The 19451-nt window shown below is 39.2% G+C and overlaps 1 protein-coding gene across 1 annotated transcript in view; it reads left to right on the forward strand.

Moving 5' to 3' along the window:
* AGBL4 (AGBL carboxypeptidase 4) overlaps positions 1-19451 on the forward strand; it is a 542375-nt gene that overhangs the window by 344621 nt on the left and 178303 nt on the right. The window contains exon 5 of the mRNA XM_085308189.1: positions 11409-11625. Within this exon, the coding sequence (XP_085164315.1) occupies positions 11409-11625 (217 nt within the window). The remainder of the gene's footprint in view (positions 1-11408; positions 11626-19451) is intronic.

Raw genomic sequence — 19451 nt, forward strand, 5'->3', positions numbered from 1 at the left:
TTTCCTGAAATGAATGTATGTTTAAAAGGCTATCAAGAAAAATGATGCTGGAACTGTTTTTGTGAAAGATTGGAGTGGCCTGGTTGGTATCACGCACACAATTTGGAAAAACAAGATTTGTGCTACACATACCATTTTTCATTTTCTCCTGTCTTCAATAGYATCAGCCATTGCAACATCTCATTTTTTAGCTTTGTGTTGAGGATGAGAAATCCCAAGAGTGTACAATTGCTTCTGGCCACCTCATTTCTATGCTTCTAACTTTCCCGCTGCTTGCATGTTTCTGTGTGTACTGTAAATAAGAAGTGACCGAGAGGGCAGGATACTTAGTCTCTTCTTAGATCAATACTACTCTGTTGGTCAGCAACTAGGAATGCTTGAAAAGAGAGGAGGAGGGAACTGAGCTTTATTTCCCCTGTAGAGCGAGGCCAACACCTCTGCAGTGGGTTCATCTTTATCACCTRGGGAAGAAAGCCTGCTGAGGTTTTGTCTGGCAAAAAGAGCACCGTAAAAGAGCTTGCAAAGAATTTAATAAGAAAATTTTACTTTTGTTTTTCCTTATTGAAATGAGATTTGGTGACCAAAATGTCTGGCTGGCCATTTTTGAGTTTTCTTCTTGGAGCCATGCTCAGTGAGGGAAAGGAATTGAGATCAGGATGTGTTGGAGATGGTGGGGGCCTGGATGTCTGCAAAGCAGTAGCTCTTGGTCTGAGAGTCAGTGTGTTGATGTGCTATTGCAAGACATGTGTGTCCACTTTTGTCTTTGAAGAGAGGGGCTTGCCGTGTTTGCTGCTCTCTATGTCTTTTCAGCTAAGAATAAACGAGACACTTCATTTAAGCTTTTTCTTTTTTTCCCCACCTCTGTGTTTAATATGAWAGCTCTGAATGCTGTATCTAAGTGGGAGAAACGAAGGATAGAAAAGGTAGGTCTGCCCAGCACAGTGCTGGTGTAGTCTGTCAACCCAGTATTGCCATTGCTAATAACAGGCCACGTGCTGGTGCRGGGAAGAAATGGGAGACATGCAGACTCTCTGTAGCAGAAGCGGAAATGAGAGCATGCTTGGGGATAGTTACTGTGTGACAGCCTCAAGAATGGAGATGTCGTAAAATAGTTCTTTAACAGAAGAAATGGAAGGAGGGAATATAAAGGAGCTCATGGAGGAGAATGGAGAATAAAATTTGCGTATGTGCAAKATGTGTAGCCTGGGGAAAAAACGAAGTTTGGAATGCTGAATTTAAATTGTTTGCCCTCACGTTGTCACGTTTTGTACATGTTTTAAAATGATGAGGGTTCGCGCAAAGAAATCGGGTGGTTCTACATCATAAATCCGTCGTTATAGCGAGCAAGGTTTTGGAGGTACCTACCGTAGACCTATTCTTTTCTGGGAATAAAGATGAGACACTATCAGAGATTGAGAGGATGGGGCAAACTGATTAATTAAGAAGCGGTAAATCATCAGCCCCACATGATTTATGTATAAAAGAATTTTGAAGAATCTTAGGAAGGAATTAGCTGAACTGCTAACAAAGGTATGCAGTCTCATTAAAAGTGAGTTCTGTTCCAGAGGGCTGGTGAGTATCTGGGGTGTATCCTATATTTAGACCGGTAAGCATTACATCTGCACATTGCAAATGGTCGAAACAGGAATTTAAAAGAGAATAATAAAACACCTGGAAGATCATGATATGAGAGACTTTAATGAGCACGGCTCCAGGAAAGAAAAATCGCGTCCCACTACACCACTTAGAACTCGGTGAATGTGCCCGTGAAAAGAAACGCGAGTGGCCGTACTGGATCAGACCAAAAGTCCATCCAGCCCAGTGTCCTTCCTCTGACAATAACCAGTCCTAGCTGCGCGGAAAAGAGAGGAGAGTAAAAAGGGTGAGATAACCTTTTTCTCYGGACCTGATAGACAGCAGCAAGAGCCAGGTTTAAAATTAAGGGATGAGGGTGTCATTTCAAATACACTGACRTCAATCATCCCATGCCCAGAAAACTGAGAAAGCAGTACTGAGCTTACTGGTGGTCAAAGAGAGATTTTTTTTCCGCCTCACAGACAAGAATTAGATGACTTACTAAAGAATACTTTTATAAAACGGAGGAAAGAGAAGTCTGACAAAGTAGATGTGGACTAGCAATAACTAATTCCTGAAGTATAATTGTAACAATAATCTTTCCATCTAGCAAGGCAATGCAAGGCCAGCTGGTTGCGTTCACCTGCCTTCATTCAACATTTGGGATTAGCAGGTACTGCTGGGTRGGAAAGCTAAACTGAGGATGCACTAAGCTGTGATGGGTTTTTATTAGCTGCTCGTCACTCCTGTAGCCATACCTTTCCTGCTAGCCGTGTGCAGTGCTGCCAGGCCCTCCTGCTGGCCATGACTCCTGTTGAAACAAGAAAACCTCTGCAGGTTTTCTTGTTTCAACCCTTGGAAGAGCCTGAGAGCAAGCCTAGCGTTGAGAACCAGATGCAAGCTCTCAGCTTATAGGAGGGACCTAAGTAGCTTCTTCTACCCTGTACATCTTGCAAAAGGCTAACTCAATTCTCTTTTTCTTCTTTTTTATACTATAACCTTTGTACACTGATGTTAAATGCTTTTACCTGAGTTCACGTGCTTGGACAGGTAGTTGACCTAGATGTGTGTGTACTATTAGCAATATGAAATTTCCCACGTAATAAAGCAACACCTTTTACAACAGAAGACTTTTAAAAATTATAATTGTAGCACTTGCAAAATAAATGTGTTTCTGGCTTGCTCATCAGTCTTTTCTATTTATCTCCCTTTCACTCCATGAGATACCAAGATTCCCTTTGCCCTTGGGAATTCTTGGGAAGATTTGCCTCACCTTTAGGTCTCAGCCCAGGCTTATGAAAAGAGCTGCCTGACATAATGTATTTTGACTTTTTAAAAGCTTGCGACAAAGTCTGTCACAAGACACTGCTAAAAAGGCTAAGTAGTCACATATGGTGACAGGGCAAGTATCATCATAGATCAAAAACCGACAAGGAAACAAAAAGACAGAGGGCGAAAGTGGTCAGTTTTCATCACAGTAAAAGGCTAGCAGCTGCGTTCTTTAAAGTTACCTATCAGGTCATGTGCTTAATATATTTATTGATGATCTGGGGAGGAGAGGTGAAGAATTAGGTGGTAGCACTTACAAATGATGTAATTACTTAAGTAATTTAAGCCTGTAGTTGACTGTGAGAAACTTCTGAGTGATCTAAACAGGCTGCTCAGATGAATAAACAAGCTTTAGTCCTGATAAATGAAAAGTTAATATAAGGAGGAAACCACCCAAAAATCTTCTCCTTTAACTGAAAGGGGAAAAAACTGAGCATCACTGTTGACAGAACAGAAGCYGTTTGAAACGATGATGTGGTGGAAAAAGTGAACAAGATGCTAGAACGCGTAGGAAATGGGATTTTAAAAATAGATGACCAAATTCAGATTTCGTTGTGTGGAGACTGAAGTTGGGGAAAAGTACAGTATTAAAGAGACGTTTGCTCATCTAATCAGGTCCGACCTGTCATGACAGTTTCTGTTTTCTTTTCTCTTTATCCTGTTCATCAATTTTCTACTATCAGAGATGCTCTGATACTTATGAGGAATAAAACTGAAAAGGCTCAGGCTTCCAGAGGGTTTCAGARCTTCCTAAGAGCAGCTCAGGATCAACCAAAGTGCAGCTGGCAAAAAGTATCTCATACCTATTCTCCTTCTTTCTTTAGCAGTTAGTTAAATTTCACATCCAAGTGACATGGTAAGTTAAAAACCTCGGCTTTGTATGTAGAGTGTGTGAAATCATCAGCATTTTTTACATGGATTTTAGAATTCAGACATTACTGAAATACTTCCTCAAGTTGGGGCTCTTATGAGACTTATAAATTATTCTTGCATACAAGGGAAGTCACCTGAGAATAACCTAAATGAAGTTAACATAGATTTTTAAAATTACTCTTGCAGAAGAACAGGGAGTGGTGGGAATAGATGAACAGATGGGAAAGGGAGAAGAGGAAAGTGAAGAAAAGGCTAATTAGGTAATTGAGGCTAAGAGGCTATTAGGGATGACCCAGTGGTCTACTGGTAGCGCAGTTCAGGGACTTGAATTTGGGATTGAGGTGGTCCCTCGTTCCCAGGCCAACATGTACTCCAGACTTTGCAAAGACTTGATTTTATAGTCTGTATGATACTGTAAGTGTGTTTTCCAGTCAACATAATCTGGAAGGATTAAATATCAGACTGTAGTGGAGTCAGGAAAGAATAATGGGCTGAGATGTTGCATTTGGATACGAAGGGAGTAAAATTCTACACCAGTGGGTAAAATGTTTAGTGAAACTCTTTGGAACATCTTTGACTCGGTTATCTGAGTAAAATCTAATTGACATATTTTTTTTTTGAAGGGGTTGTGAATAGGAAATAACTATCCTTTATCAAACAACCTTTTCTAAAATTTGTCCAGTACATGCGATGCTCTCAAGCACCTGTCTTGCATGGATGGTATATAAAGGTCATTTATTCAAAGTTATTCCATTACCTGGCTTCTGGCCAGCTTGAAGCTGATATGCTTGATGTTCCGGTCTTGTTTCTTCCTTCAGTCTTCTGACCTGACTTCCTTTCTAGTTTACTTAGTGACATACTTTCCTCTGTTGGAAGCTTACTGTCTTGTGAAGTTCTTGGTAAGCTTTTTCTTTTATGGCCAGAGAGTCTGGTATAGGTCAAAGCTAGGACAGCCATTGCCATGTGGTTTTCAGATTTATGTGCTGAGGTGGATTATTTCTTGTCCTCACCTTTACTGATGCATCACTCTTCATGCTGAATTAATTCTTTTTCTCCACTTTAACAATTTTCATGACTACTCTTTCTGAATTGCTTCCAGAAAAACTTGTTTATCCCTTCTACATGTTCTAAGCTTAGACCTGTAGTGATGCCTCATTCAAATACATTGTTTTCTCCCTCTTTCCAGTGCTTCTTACCACAAATTTTTAACATTTTCCATCTTAAATCTTTTTTTTTYYTTTTTTTCCTATTTCAGTAGCTGCATTTCAGGAGAGGAATGGCTCCATATCTTCCATTCGTGACCTCTTAAAAGGATAATGGTCCCTGTAGGGTACGCTCTACTGTGTCATTCTCTTCTCRTTCTGGTATTTTTGTGGAAAGTCAGCTTTTCTCACTTTCTTTCTTCTTTCCTTTATAAGTGCTGCATAGAAATATTGCTTATAGAAGCAATATATGGCTAGAGCATTTGTGGTCAGTAGGCAAATCAGATTTCTACAGCAGAAAAAATCAGCACTGTTCATTWTCCCTGCAGTTTAACCAGAGTTTCTGTAGAATAATTGCAGTGTTGGAGTTTCAGAGGGAAGTCACTGCAGTATGAGCTTCAGCAACTGGACGGAATAARCACAAGACGGAGGAGAGAGCACAGCTTTGGTTGTAATCGTAGGCGGAGGGGAGCAAAGAGGAGAAACCTGCTGCTTGTCCGCTAGAGAGGCCACTTGTATGTGCTGCTGGCAAAAGATTTTGGATGTCTCTGCCGGCTGACAGCTCCCCCAAGACATACGCTGGATTGTTTYGCCGAAAGAGGGCACTGCGCCGAACGTGGACCTCGCTGAGCGTGCCTCGTGCTTCAGGGAGATGGGCAGCACTGAAAAAAACTCCTTCCACAAGACCCTGCTGAGGTTTGGAGAACCGAAAAGAAAACCTAAAACGYTTCCGATCACTTTATCGGGGCGTGCAGAGTCGCCCCGTTCGAAAATCGAGGGATGCTTTCGTTTCTGCAGAATCCAGTAACAAGTTTTTAATGCTGTTTTATGTCCCGTAGTCGCGACCTGCGGGCCGGTTGCTCCCTGACCCTTGCACGCTGCTTCGTCTTGCGTCTCCCCCAGGATGCGCTTTCCTTGGCGTAGGGAATAACGCCTGCTACCGGTTCCCTCTGCTTTCGTTACGCTTTGGTTGTCGGCGTTATCGCAGGGCGCAGAAGTCTGGCCCGCGGGCGGGGACCGTGTGTCTTTGAGGTATTCTGCAACCACAGAACAGAGGAAGTTTCTCATTGCTGTTTGCTATTTATTGTTTCTCCTTACTACTGAATTTTCCTTGTCACAACATTGTGCTACGTCGAAGATCGGGTTTTGTTAAAAACCTTTCTTAACAAGTTCCCACAGAATGTGTCCTCGCGTGTGTGAAGTGTGGGGAATTATTCTCACAACATTTGTTCATGCAATTATATGGTGGTGTTAGAAAAATCTGTTTCTAGGTTTTGGCTTTCAGGCTGTGCAGCAGTGGAAGGAATGTGCTTTTAGGATATTTTCCCTACCTTGRTATCAGTTTATGAGACTGAATTCTTCCCATGTGCATGGAGCAGAATCAGGTCCCATAAAAAACATGCCAGGTTAGATTATCTCTTAGTRTTGATGGAGCTTTCCCATATTTATTACAAACATTTAAAATGTAGAGTTTGTCAAAATAATGAAATGCACCTTTTCATTGCTTATTTAGATTTAAATACATTTTAARAAAAAGTAGTAAAGAACTCAATGTTTTTCTCTTGGAGTTGTAAAGAATGCACAGAGCTTAGAAGCAGTCTTTGTACAGTTCATTTAATTATTTGAATTAGCAAGCAATCTTTGTGGAGTTCACTTAATTATTTCAATTAACATTAACCATTGAAAGCTGTATGCTTTGTAATATACTCCTGATTTTAAAAAAACTATCGATTTACAGAAAACTTTGATTTTTGTACTCAGTAAGAGGAAACCAGAAAATTTGTACAGATGGAAAATCTTGAGTTGCATAGTGGGCTATTAAAAATGAGAAACATATTCAGAGAACGTTTTAATAAATATTAACAAGAATAGAAGGAGGCCTTATTCTGCAGTATCTGAAATTGAGTTGGCTGTGCCAAAACCCATTCTGTTGTCTGCAAAAAATATTTAACACCACCTGACATACTCATTGTCACTCCACGCTCTGTGAATCAAATATAAAATTCTGTGCAAAAAAAAAAAAGCCTACAAACTTATTTTGTCACTTGTAAGCTTGAGATTTTGAAGATGGTCAGCTCCACTTGTCAACAAGAATAAGCAAGAAAAAAAGTAATGGCTTAGACTAACAGAGAAAAGTCAGTAAGGCCTTCAGTTTGAAAGGGTTGCCTCCCAGTAGAGCGAGAGTTTGCAATGCATGATTAACTTGCTTATATTTTCTGCAGACTTTGTTGGATTTCTTGCAGGTAATAAGTAGGGACATCTAGCTCTAAGAATAAAATCTGAACACTCAGAAGGAACAGTTAGATCTCGTATTTTGGGTGCAGTCAATGAATACCCCCACTCTGAATCACCTAAGCAAGCTTGGAAATTTGTACGATTGTTAAAGGGTCTCTCGACATCCACAAATTGAGGGAAATTGAAAATGATCACCACAGTGTGTCCCCACAGCTAGCGCTACATTGCAATCAGATCCACTTGAGCATTTCTCTATGAGTCAGATCACTTAATTTTTCCTTTGGCCACTAATCTTCTACAGCACCTGCAGCTTTTTGTTTTTCCTCCAAAGATCATCATTTTACTTTGAAGTCTACTGACTGTGGTATGTCAAACCCAGTCCTGTAGAGGCAAGGAACTGAATAATTACTTTGTGAGTGCCATATTAATTGCAGTCCAAGGACTGTTTAGGCTGCTCATTAAAGTCATTGGGAATTTGGCTGGGCAAAAGTTCCCTGCTTTGGTCATGCATTAGGGGAGAGAAAGCCCTCTAAAAATTGTGATTTTCTAATTATTTATGTTGTGGTACCACCTGAGGGCCCTAGTCTTTGATCAGCACTAGATGTTTAAAGCCTAAAGAAGAACAAACTCTCCTACCCCCATGCCGCCTTCTGGTTCTTGTTTCCCCAAGCCTTGATTAACTCAGTTTTCAGAGGGAAACAAAGCAGCAAAGGAATAAAACACAATAAGTTTGTCTTTGAGCTCAAAATTATGGTTAAGAAAGAGCTCACTATAATTACAATTGTATTAAAAACAGAAGTATGGTTGGGATAAAATTTTCAAAGCTCAGTTACGAGGAACACCACTCACTGCCCCTTGTAGTAGCAAAAAGTAAAATCCTGGGGCCACTGAAGTTGATCAGAGTTTTGACATTGACTGAGGAGTCAAATTTTTTGGTAAACTGAYGGATTTGTCCTTATTACACAGAACCAAAGCAGGGTATAGGGCCAGACTCCAGAGAGCAAGGTAGCAAATACACAGGCACCTACAAGCAAATGTGCCTTCACGCTTAGTGGAACAAATCTAGTGGGTTAGGAGCCCTCCCACATGAGGTGGGAGGAGAAGATGCTCCAGCCCCGTGGCTTGGGATGCCTCTGTCTGACTGGCACTGCACTGTAAAACGAATCAAAAATGGAGGGGAAAGCTTCCTTTCAATGCTTCCTTCTCCTTTTGAAAGAAAAAAAAATAGTATTTATCTTTAAGAACGGACAATCTGAATTTATTTCAAAACCATGTAAAATGTTAAGCTTCATTTCCTTAATATATTTTTCAAACAGATTGGAAATTAGTTGCTTGTGTCTTGTACTCTGTGGCTGTGCTTAGAATCGGTGTGGTGGTTCTTTAAATAACCGTTCAGAAGTGATGAAATTCAGGCAGYGGTGTATCAATTAGCAGGGTGCATTTCTTAGTGTTAGCTGCCTGGAAATGCAAAATGGCAAGTCTGAGGCTGAAGGGTTCTCCYGTAATTTTGCTTTCCTACTCCTAACTACAAATCAGCTTCATTCTGGCTTACAGTATAGAAAGTTGATGCATTTCTGGAGATCTGTGATAAGATATTTGTCTCTACTCAGAAATGCAGTTAAAGTCGGGGGCTGAATCTGTCCCTGCCAGGCCCTTGATGCATTAGTATTCCACTGGCAGCTGCCTGTAGGTAGGAATATTGTTTTTGTCCATAACCAGAGGGAACAATCAGACTAAGCCGTTCCCCGGCTATAAACCAGCCAAAGTAATTGGGTTTAATTTTAATTTTTGTAATAGCTTTAAATTAATAGGAGCAGCTGCTGCCACAGTGTGTGGGTGTCCTTTTCCAGAAGGCATAGAACAAAAAAGGGAAAGAGTAAACAATAGTGCGTCTAGGACACAAAGGTTAATTCAAGAACTGAGCAATGTCTTTTCGTTATCAAAAACTCAGTTGGTGATAGCTAGTGCTGTGTCGCTTTTCTTTCTTTTTCTTTCCTTTTTTTCCTTTTTTCTTTAATTCTCTGATAAGATCTGAATCTGATTAGGCTCCTGTGTGTAAAGATGTGTTGTTGGTATCTAAACACTAACTCTCTTTCTCTATATGACTCACAAATAGATTAGCAGTGACAAAGTGCTAGGAGAGATAAAAATAGATTAGCAGTGACAGGAGTACTATTATAATTATTTTTGGAAGATATGGTTTGAATTAAGAGTTTGGGCACTTTCTGCCCTAAGAGGGTGAATTTCAGCTTAGGAACTGAGGATGGTTTCTGCTGTTGTGTCAGACACCAGATAGTGAAATGTCAATACCAGATGTCCTAGACATCAAGATTAGCCATAATAGCCAAATGCAGCCATAAAGTGATGTGTCAAAGTGGATAATAAAACAGATGCTTAGCTTCTATAATGAAGGGGAAAGGGAACAAAGTATCAAAAGTGCCTTTAATATATTAACAAAAGTTGTCTTCAACTTGCTTAAAAGTACAAAGTTATTGAACCAAGGAGAACTATGTGTCGTTTAAACATTAACTATCAGCAAATGAATTTCAATTACCATTACCCTTTCTAATAACTTGAATTTCTTTCTACTGGCCTCATTTTACATGAAATTTTTGTTGCAGAAAGTAAGGCTTKTCCTTTGTTATTTCTCCCATGCTAATTTGGAAACAAATAAAGTTCAACAACTCAGCAACATACTGTTTAAACTTGCATTACGGTTTGAGGACTGGGAGCTAGAATACATTTACCCACTGCCATATCATCTGCTTGATTTGAGATTAAATGAGGGGTGTCCTATAGCGCTCCAGAGTGAGGGTGAGTGATAGAAATATGTTAAGAAACTGGAGAAACCTATTAGGTTAGAATACTGCATGCAACCGGCAGGCGGCCCTCCCCGCCCCCGCTGATACTTTTGAAAATTTCAGAAGTACTTTTTTTTCTCCTATTCTTCACATTAGTGGCTTAAAAATCAGCTTTAGATCTTTGTGATGAGCAAGTGTTGTGTTTACCCCCCGAAATGCTGAAATAAATTCTTGAAGCCCTGAGTGCTCAATAACCAGGGCAAGAAGAAAAAGGGTAAATTATTCTTATTTGAAATTTAATTAATTGCATTGCTGGCTTTTTGTTGTACTCTTTCAAGAACATCTCAGTTCCTTTCTGTTTCTCTTTGTAGCTCGTGAGTCTTGCTGATCAGACTCATCAACTGCTGCTAATTGGCAAACATGTCCTTCTGCATAATTGGAGGGTTTTGTCCTCTATTTCATGTTAGCACTGCAAGGCCAAAACACCGAAAGCTCTGCAGTCGGCCAACTTCTCGGAACCGTTACGGASAGGCACATTACTACTGCCATGGCTGTAAATCTTATTATGTTTTCCCTCACCATGATCCTAGTTTAGCTGAGATCTGCTCCAGTCATTAGATGAGACCTGTTTATAATGTTGCGTAATTGAGTTAGAGTCTGCAGGACCATAGCGTTTTGTTGCCAAACGACTGGTAACTTAGTTACATCAAATTACAAGTACATGGCATGACTAGAGAATCTCGTATCTACCTAAAGGTAGAAAATCCATGTACAAAATGCAGAAGAGGCATAAACAAAAATGTCGAACATCTATAGAACAAAGGTTTGATCTCTCTCACTTCTGTTGAGAAATAAAAGAATAATTGAAGTTGGATGAAAGACATCAGGCAGACATTTGTTATTCCTTAAATAGATACCATCTTACTAACAATGATATTAATATCTCTACTATAATTATTTACTATCAAGTATCTTCATTTTTGTGATGTCAGCAGAAAAAGCCAGAAATCTTGAGAAGGGCAGCAGTCCATTTTGGAAGAGGACCAAACACCTGTTTCTCCCTCGCTTTCTAATTTAGCAGTAGGTTATTTACCATAGCTGAAGGTTTGGGGTTTCGTCTTTCCCCCTCCTCAATAATTTATCTTCTTCCTCTGTTCTTGGGCTGCGTGTTGATACAACTCCAGACTGTTAAGGGCAATATGAAGGACCAGTCTATTGGTGTAGCCTCATATTGACCTGCCTTCGTTAACGATGCCTTACGTTGGGGCTCGAGAACCAGCGCCGTGTCAAAGGCAGACTGACGCTCATGGGTCATGCTTGCTGGAGGAGATGGCAGATTTATATGTACATTTATATGTTTTTCAATGTATGTATATTGTTTTTTGTTTTTCAGGCAAAGAATACCCTCTAAAAACGTGTATTACTACCGCTGTCCGGACCACAGGAAGAACTATGTCATGTCATTTGCTTTTTGCTTTGACCGTGAGGATGACGTTTACCAATTTGCCTACTGCTACCCCTACACCTATACTCGCCTTCAGCACTATCTTGACAACCTGCAAAGGAGAAATATGGACTACTTTTGCAGAGAATTGCTCGGACTTAGTGTGGTAAGTAGTAGGCGTGTTTGCCAACTAGCATACTTCTGTAGGAATGCCTGCTCTTAAATGCTTATAGTGTATAATTGGTCATCGCTGCTAAAATACACACACATACTTGTTTTACTGCTATCAATGATACAAGAGGTAGCTTACTTGTGTAGTGAATTATAGACAAATGCTAATTTAATTTCACTTAAAATAATTCCTTTGTGATTTGCAAAGCAATGCTAAAATTCCTATTTARGATCGGTTCACCTCTAAAGATCCTAAAGGAAGAAACTGAAATACCTTTATTGATTTTTAGAGTACGTTGTCTATCTGTCTTTCTGAAAGAGCTTTCCTTTTCCAGAGGAAATAAGCATCTTTGGAATCAAACTGTAACTTTTCCAGATAAAATAAGGCAAAACATTTAATCTGCCTTTTTATTTTATTCTTAAAAATGGCTGCTTTGGTGGTTTGAATAATAGAGGTTTAGTGATCTCAATTTAGATGCTAGTGGCCACAGCAAAATGAAATATGATAGTTCTTCCTGGTGCTGGAAGTASGCATAATAAGTGAGGTTGAACTTCTGCTCCCTTTGCCACAACCTTTCTCTGAACTGAAGTGTTGCCTGTCCTGAGGAYTCTGAAAACATGGCTCGACCACCCCCATATCATCTTAGAAATCATCAGACTGAAAATAATTGCTCAACTCTTGGTTTTTTGCCTTTTGYTTTCTTAGACTTTGTAGTGCACTTGTTTCACATTTTTAATCTTTTCTCTGAACTTATATTTGGCCTGTGCTTGTAGTGCGTGTGTGTGTGTGGTGGTGGGGAATAGAAGAAGAAATGGCTTCAGCACCTGAGGCTTTAGAAACAATCCTGTACTATATCATGAAAATCAGAATAAAATTATATGAATAATCAGCATTGGAATAAAGAGCTTGCACTATTGGAGTACTCTATTGAGTTCCCTATACTGGTATTAAATTTGGAGAAAATACCAACTCTATTAGAAGAGTAAGCAAAGAATGAACAAAAGAAAGCACGATGTTAACCCTTTTGTCAGTTAAATACAGTTCCTGGTTGACCGTGACATATTCCTGACTTATTAATTATTAATCACACCAATTAGGGGGCCAGACAGTTATAAGGGAAAGGAAAGGATTAAAAAAAAAAAAAAAGAGGTAAAATCTTCAGAGGGTGGGAGTAAGAAGCACTGTCATTTTAATATTTGTAGAGTTTTAATTATTAATCTTAGAGGACAGAACTGTCATTAATTCTATGGAACTGAATTTGTTTCCTTTCACTCTGAAAATAGTGTATAAACAGTCACATTTGCATATTCATCAGAACCATGATCTGCCTGATTAAAATACAGAGATAGATGGATTTGTCTTTTATCTGCATTTTGACAGACAGAGCTATACTCTTAAATCCTGTTAACATTGTGTTACCAGTTGCTAAATATTATTTTTCATATTTCAGCAAACTAAACAAACAGATGCCATTCAAAATATGGCAGGAAATGTGCTGGGTATAAGTCCTGATTTTATATCTATATGTACACACACAGTATGTTTTGCAGAAATTGATGTGGTAACATTTTGCAGCTCACCATGCTGATCTGTATAAAAAGCTTCTGAATCAGGCTCGCAGTCTAATCTTTGTAAGTAACATTACAATCTGGGAGCATTTTTGGCTTTTCTCCACACACAACTGTCCTAGAACAGCTTGGTAATTTAATGTCTTTGCTGAGCTTGAATAGACAATTTCCATAAGTTCTCTGTGAGTTAAATATTTTAACATAGAGCTTTGTTGCTATCATACATCTTTAAATGGTGAAAAACAGGATCCGTCAGTCCTCGCTGCGCAGTGCTTCATCAAAGCAGGAGCTGGCTGCACTTTAGAGGATTGCGTGCCGTRTCGGGTAGATATAGAGCTACGAGCCAGAGCTCCGTCCCTGCTCTGGCCCCCCTAAAAGCTCTATTCCTGGCCAAGGGATGATGCCCCTGGTAGACGTGGTGAAGGGACACGTAACGGTGCCTTCTGAGGACACGCTCTGGAGTCCTCGTGCAGGGAGGGGGCTGGAGTGGGGCAGCGTGTTGGGGGGGCTGCCGCGTAGCCGCTATTTTCCTCTTTTGTGCCAGGAGGATTTTATGGCTCCCCGCAGCACTTTAAGATTGTGAGGATGGAGAATGGTTTGATGCAATTTCAGTTTTCCTGAATTATAAAGTTTTGCCCCATGCCTCTTGGAGACAACAGAATCTCGCCACACATCTTTGGGGTTTTTTTTTCTCTGTAGCGGAACTGTAAAATGCAAGTCACAAGAAACCATGCTTAGATGATTGCTCCTGAAGGCTTTCTGAGCGCACATTTTGCTGCATGTAATGTTTTCAAGGCAATCTAATTTCTAATCTAATTTCATATTTTCTCTAAAGAAAGTACTATGCCTCCATTAACTCCTTAAATGCTTTCACTAATTCTATGAAAATTGAAAGTGAAATATCAGTGTGGGACATGTAATTGCCATTACGATGCAGACTGGAAAAGTGGTTCAGAGCCAAATGACAAAGATCCCCATTGCCAGTGCGAATGGATAACTTAGCTGTCTATTTCTGACCTTTTAATGTTTATATTCTTTTCTTCAGAGAGCTATCCCACATTCTAGATGTGCCAAATGATCTTGAAAATAGTCGCTCCTGCAAGCTAGCTATCACGGCCGCGCAGGTATCGTTTATGCTGCCATTTTCATTCTGCCGTTGTTGGCCTTGGAGAACTTCAGGCCTCRTACAGCCTGTCCCAACAGATCTTAAGTTCAAAATCTGTGGGCATGTTTTTAAATTGTGCCATTAGTTTTTTGCATATTATGTATGTATCTGTCATCTTGGCATGTACTATACAATATCGAACACCATAATGTAATGAAAAATAGTTTCTATGTTTCTGTGAAAGTAGAAGCATAGGCTCAATTTATATTTACAGCACCTGTTTTATGATGTTTGTACGGTCTTACATATAGTAACAGTCGTGTAACACTATTAAAAATATTTCAGAGTTGGCAAAATTTTTGTGTGTGTAACCATTCGAAATTGGTAGTCTACATTAGATGTACGTACTAGAAGTGTGTGGACAATTGATGAGACCCGTACAGCTCTACCAATATTGCAGTATCACGTATACTATATTAAATGATTTTTGCAGAGCCTGGCACAGCTTCTCCAGTCCACTTTACAAATCGCCTCTGCCTTGGCAATATTTTCAGCGTTCACTCGAAAGAGAACCAAGATTAATTGGAGATAGACACTTCCTTTCACTCCATTAGGCAATGGTGCTTCCAAACTACACTTGAGGAGTATTGAGACTGCACGTACAAACCACAAGCCTCCAAGGGACTTGCACAGTACGCGGAGATGGGAATATGGAATTCTGTTAAATTAAATATTAAACATACATATTTTAAAACAAGAAGGCAATATGTCTAATGCAGAGCTCTGTAAGTGAGCCAATCTCTTAAGTCAGACATGAGATACTGAGTGAAACAGATTGGAACCCAAGGTGCTTCATTCCGATCCCATACCAGTTTGGGGTACGCTTTTTAATTTTTTAACTTACTCCTGATTTATACTGATCTCAGAGAGATCAGAACCAGGACCTATGACTGAAATGGCACACCAGATATTGCATTGCTGGTTCATTGATCAAATAGCCCTGATTTGCTGTCTAAATGACTGGATACCCTGGTAAAAAGAACTAATCAGTTCTATTGACGTCTACTGGTCCATTTTCAACTGCTCAGTTATGACTGTTTTAAAGCATGAAGCGAAGAAAATAGACTATTTTTCTAAGGTTAAATTTCCCATTTCTATGTTCATTGTTAGGTTATGTAATAACAGTTCTGTAAAAGAAAAGTATACTCTTCTTTGAAAAAATAGAAGTTACAGGCTTCAGTGTGATGTATGATACCTTTGAAATCTTATTGGCGTCAGATTTTGTACTTTGCAATGGATGTAACTGCAGCTAGGTTGAAATGTCATCTAAATGCAATTTGTGGCAATTTGCTTGGTCTGAAAAAGGCCATAGAAATAATGCTTAAAAAAAAAAAAAAAAAAAAAAAAAAAAAAAAAAAAAAAAGCTTCTCTTTTCTCTAGGATGTAAAAGTGCATCTATATATACAGTCATGTCATGTTCTCGTTATTCAATGGGGCATTGGGGTATATCTATTTACTCATACAGTACTGCTGTTCCTGTACCATTCCTAGTAGATGGCATTCCAAAACTATCTACTAGATTTTAAATGCTTCTACAGATATTTTCTTAGTTGGGTTAGATATCAGAAGAAGCRGAGTTGGACTTAAAAATAATGTATACTAGAAATCATTTTCTTTCCGAAAGAACTGTTAGTGTAAATAGCACATTATGTGTTCATGCGTGYGTATATATGAGAGGGGGATATCCTGGGAAAAAACAGCAGGGATCTATTTTATGCTATCAGTTTTAAGGAAATTTTCTCTATTAGAATTAAAAGAAAATTCTGAGAGATAAACTGATACATAAAAATCATAGAGAACCTAAGATATGTGAAACTATKTTACTATTGCAAGTTGCTGTCTGTCTTTAGGGTACATGCAACTGTTGATAATAAAAACAAGAATACTTTGGTTTAAGTTGGCACAATATCTAGTTTTAGAAAAAAACAAACTTCATAAAAACACCCAGTTAATATTGTGCAAGGACACTGGATATTTCCAGTTTTGGTATAAGCTGGATATTTCTTAAGTACCAGAAAGAACACTATTCCATACAGTAAAATTGTTACTAGGAGAGTTTGCAGGAATTGTTTATCTAACTATGAGAGTAACAAATCATAAACAAGGAGGAAGGGACTCAAATCTTCAGTCAACTTAGTAGCATACATTTTATAGCTACCCTTGTTCATTTTAGAACTTTTTTTAAAAAAATATATAGAACATCACAAGAAAGAAGCTTTGAGCATAATGGCTCTGTTGGGGTAAGAAATCAACTGCAGCAAAACTGTTATGATCCACTTTATAACATGAAAACCACCTGAGAAGAATGACAGTAAATGAATTATGTGTGTTATTATTAGTCTTACAAGCTGTTTTCATCCAGAGGCCTCAASTGGTATCTCTTCATCCTATAGCAATAAGGAGAAACCTTTGGAAAGTCAATGACCTTTCTACAGCTTTCACTGGGCTTTCCTGTAGCTGTGCTGGTTGGCCTCTGGCTTCATGGCCCTTCTGMTTCCACCTTAGGCTCTTCTCCTCACCTCAACTCCACACTTGTGCTTCTTCTGATTTGTTCTTTCTCTTCTCCATTCCTCGCTTCCTGCACAGTCATTCCCCATCCCAATGCCACACYGTGCAACTTCATGTCCTATCCTATGACCTGTTTCGTTTATTCTTATGTCTCTTGTGCTCCTTATGTGCTCCRTCCTCTAATACCTACCTCCACGTTTCTGGAAAAGCGGGTGCAATGTGCAGTTCTTTTGGCCTGTGATTARAAAAATTACAGGGCTTCAGCCTCAGAGGAAACATGTTGGCTGCCTGAATAGCTAGACACGTTGCTAGTGCACCTTCCCTCTCATTGCYTTTCTTCCTATGAGACAAGTAGATTGGTTATGGTATTTATGTTATGCAACTGTGTTGTRAACTTTTCCAGAAAAAAGGTAAAATTGCCTCTACGGTTATTTTTATCTTATGGACATAAAGGTAATCTCATGCACTTTGCTTCTGCCTAAGGTTATTTGTTTATAGAAACTTCCCTGAAGAACTAGTTTCATTTGTGTGCCCTAAGCATATGTAGGACATGTTGACAACATTGAGTTCTGCTCAAGATTTTCTCAGAAGAGTGCTTAAGAGAAGTGATGATCTAATCGGTCATCTTGACATACCTGAACTAACAACCAAGTGCAGAAAGGCGTTTCATGGTGATGCCAAATTTCAGCTGAGAAGCAGAATATCATACCCATTCCTGTCCTCCGCACTTTCTACTCTCGGCTGGGTGCCRCATTGCTCAGTGGCTGTTTTGATCCTGTTGGGAACCAAACTGTGTTTGTCCACACAGTCAGCTCCACCTGCAGAGACGGACAGCTATCTTGAATTACTGCACTTCAAGCTTTTCAAACCAGTGACCATTTATTTCACTTTACTCCTATTTTKGTTGGTGCTCTGGAAGTAGCAAAATAAATCCAATTAATATCATTCCATCAAAATAGGAAGTCAGAGGTCACATATATACGTGAATGTAAAGCCTTTTATGGTTTTAATATTTACTTAATTGTCCTCAGGACATGCACATATTTTGAACATACATACAACTCTAGAAATCATTGCAACCCCTAGATTACGTTTGTTCTTCCTCCACTTTCGTTTGCATAAATTTGTTTCCCCTCTTTTGTAGCACAGCATTAAGTAATAATTACTGTGTTGATAGCGATGCCGAATGTACTTGCWTGTAGGGGAAATAGCGCTATGTGGAGCTATTAGCTACGTTTACCCAATAGCACTTTACTGCATTGACTCTGTTGGGATTTTGACAGTGTTTGAGTTGGTTTCTATTTAGATCTCTTGAGTGGTGGCTGTGTGATACATTCRCAAGGCTGAAGTTGTATTTTAGTCTTTAAACTTTGATTGTAAGCCCAGAAGTTGGTTAGCCTGGCCCATGTTACCTGTGGGGCTGAGCCCTTTGGATTGAAGGCTTATCGAAAAATGTTAGTCTGCTCAAGCCAAAAGATTTGGATTTATGCCTTTTAATTTAACCAAAGAAAGGRCTATTTATTGACTTAGCTTTATACTAACCATATAATGTAACGGTTATTATATCCATGAGTACCTTAGGCAAAATCTTGTTCATATAATTTGTGTAAACTGAACATTGCTACTCTGATCCAGAAAAACACTTAAGCGCAGGTTTAAACATAAGCGTGCTCAATAGTGCTATTGAAGTCACTGGCACAGTTCATGGGATTGAAATTAAATGTATAAAGCAGTACCTCTAGATTCAAGGTCAGAACGATCAACACCTTGCAGGATCAAGGCCATGTGCCCTAATATTTTGCCATTATCCTATGATAACACTGTAACAATATGTGTAAAGCAAAAAATGTAGATCCTAGATTTTAAGTTCAGATTCTTGGTATCTCTGGCCAAACATATTTCTTACAAAACAAGGAGGAATGATGGGGGGATTCAGTGGGATCTGCACTGGATGGATTTGTTTGTCACTTGATTATAATTCCTTTTAATTTTTTTTTCCTATAAACTCTTGGGGTCTTGCTTATCTAGTATTTCGCCTTTACCTMCTGTATGCTGACATCACTGAGGCTAAGAACTGAATTAGAGCTTTGGTGGTATACAGAGAGAATACGCTTGCCAGTCACTAATAGCAAATGGTTTGGCCAGCGACTTCATTCACCCCTTGTAGTAAGAACAAAGCACATTTGCAATCTTGCAGATGTGGTTTCAGGTAACTTTCTGTCATTACAAAATGCCTAGTGGGCAGGTATTTTTAAGACTTGTGTGTAACACTATGAGCCATTTACTTCTCCCTTAAAAATAATGGAAAACTACTAAAGAAAAACATGTCTGTGAAATTCAGTCAGGATTTGAACCTTTCCACCAGGCTGCTTCTACCTTCCCCTCGGCTTTCTTCTTGTCACAGTTTAAGCACAGGTACTGTAATGGTAGAATGGATAATACCTAACTAAATGAAGAATTAGCTAGTTCTCAATTTTGATTTAAGGAAGCATTCATTTGTCTAAACACCTAGTTTAGGGATGTAGTTTCATACTTCATGTTTTGTGCGTAAGTTTCTCTATCCGAAGAAGCTGGTTCTG

The sequence above is a fragment of the Rhea americana genome, unplaced genomic scaffold (assembly GCF_003343005.1).
Source record: "Rhea americana isolate MKP2758 unplaced genomic scaffold, rheAme1 scaffold_27, whole genome shotgun sequence".
Taxonomy (NCBI): Eukaryota; Metazoa; Chordata; class Aves; order Rheiformes; family Rheidae; genus Rhea; species Rhea americana.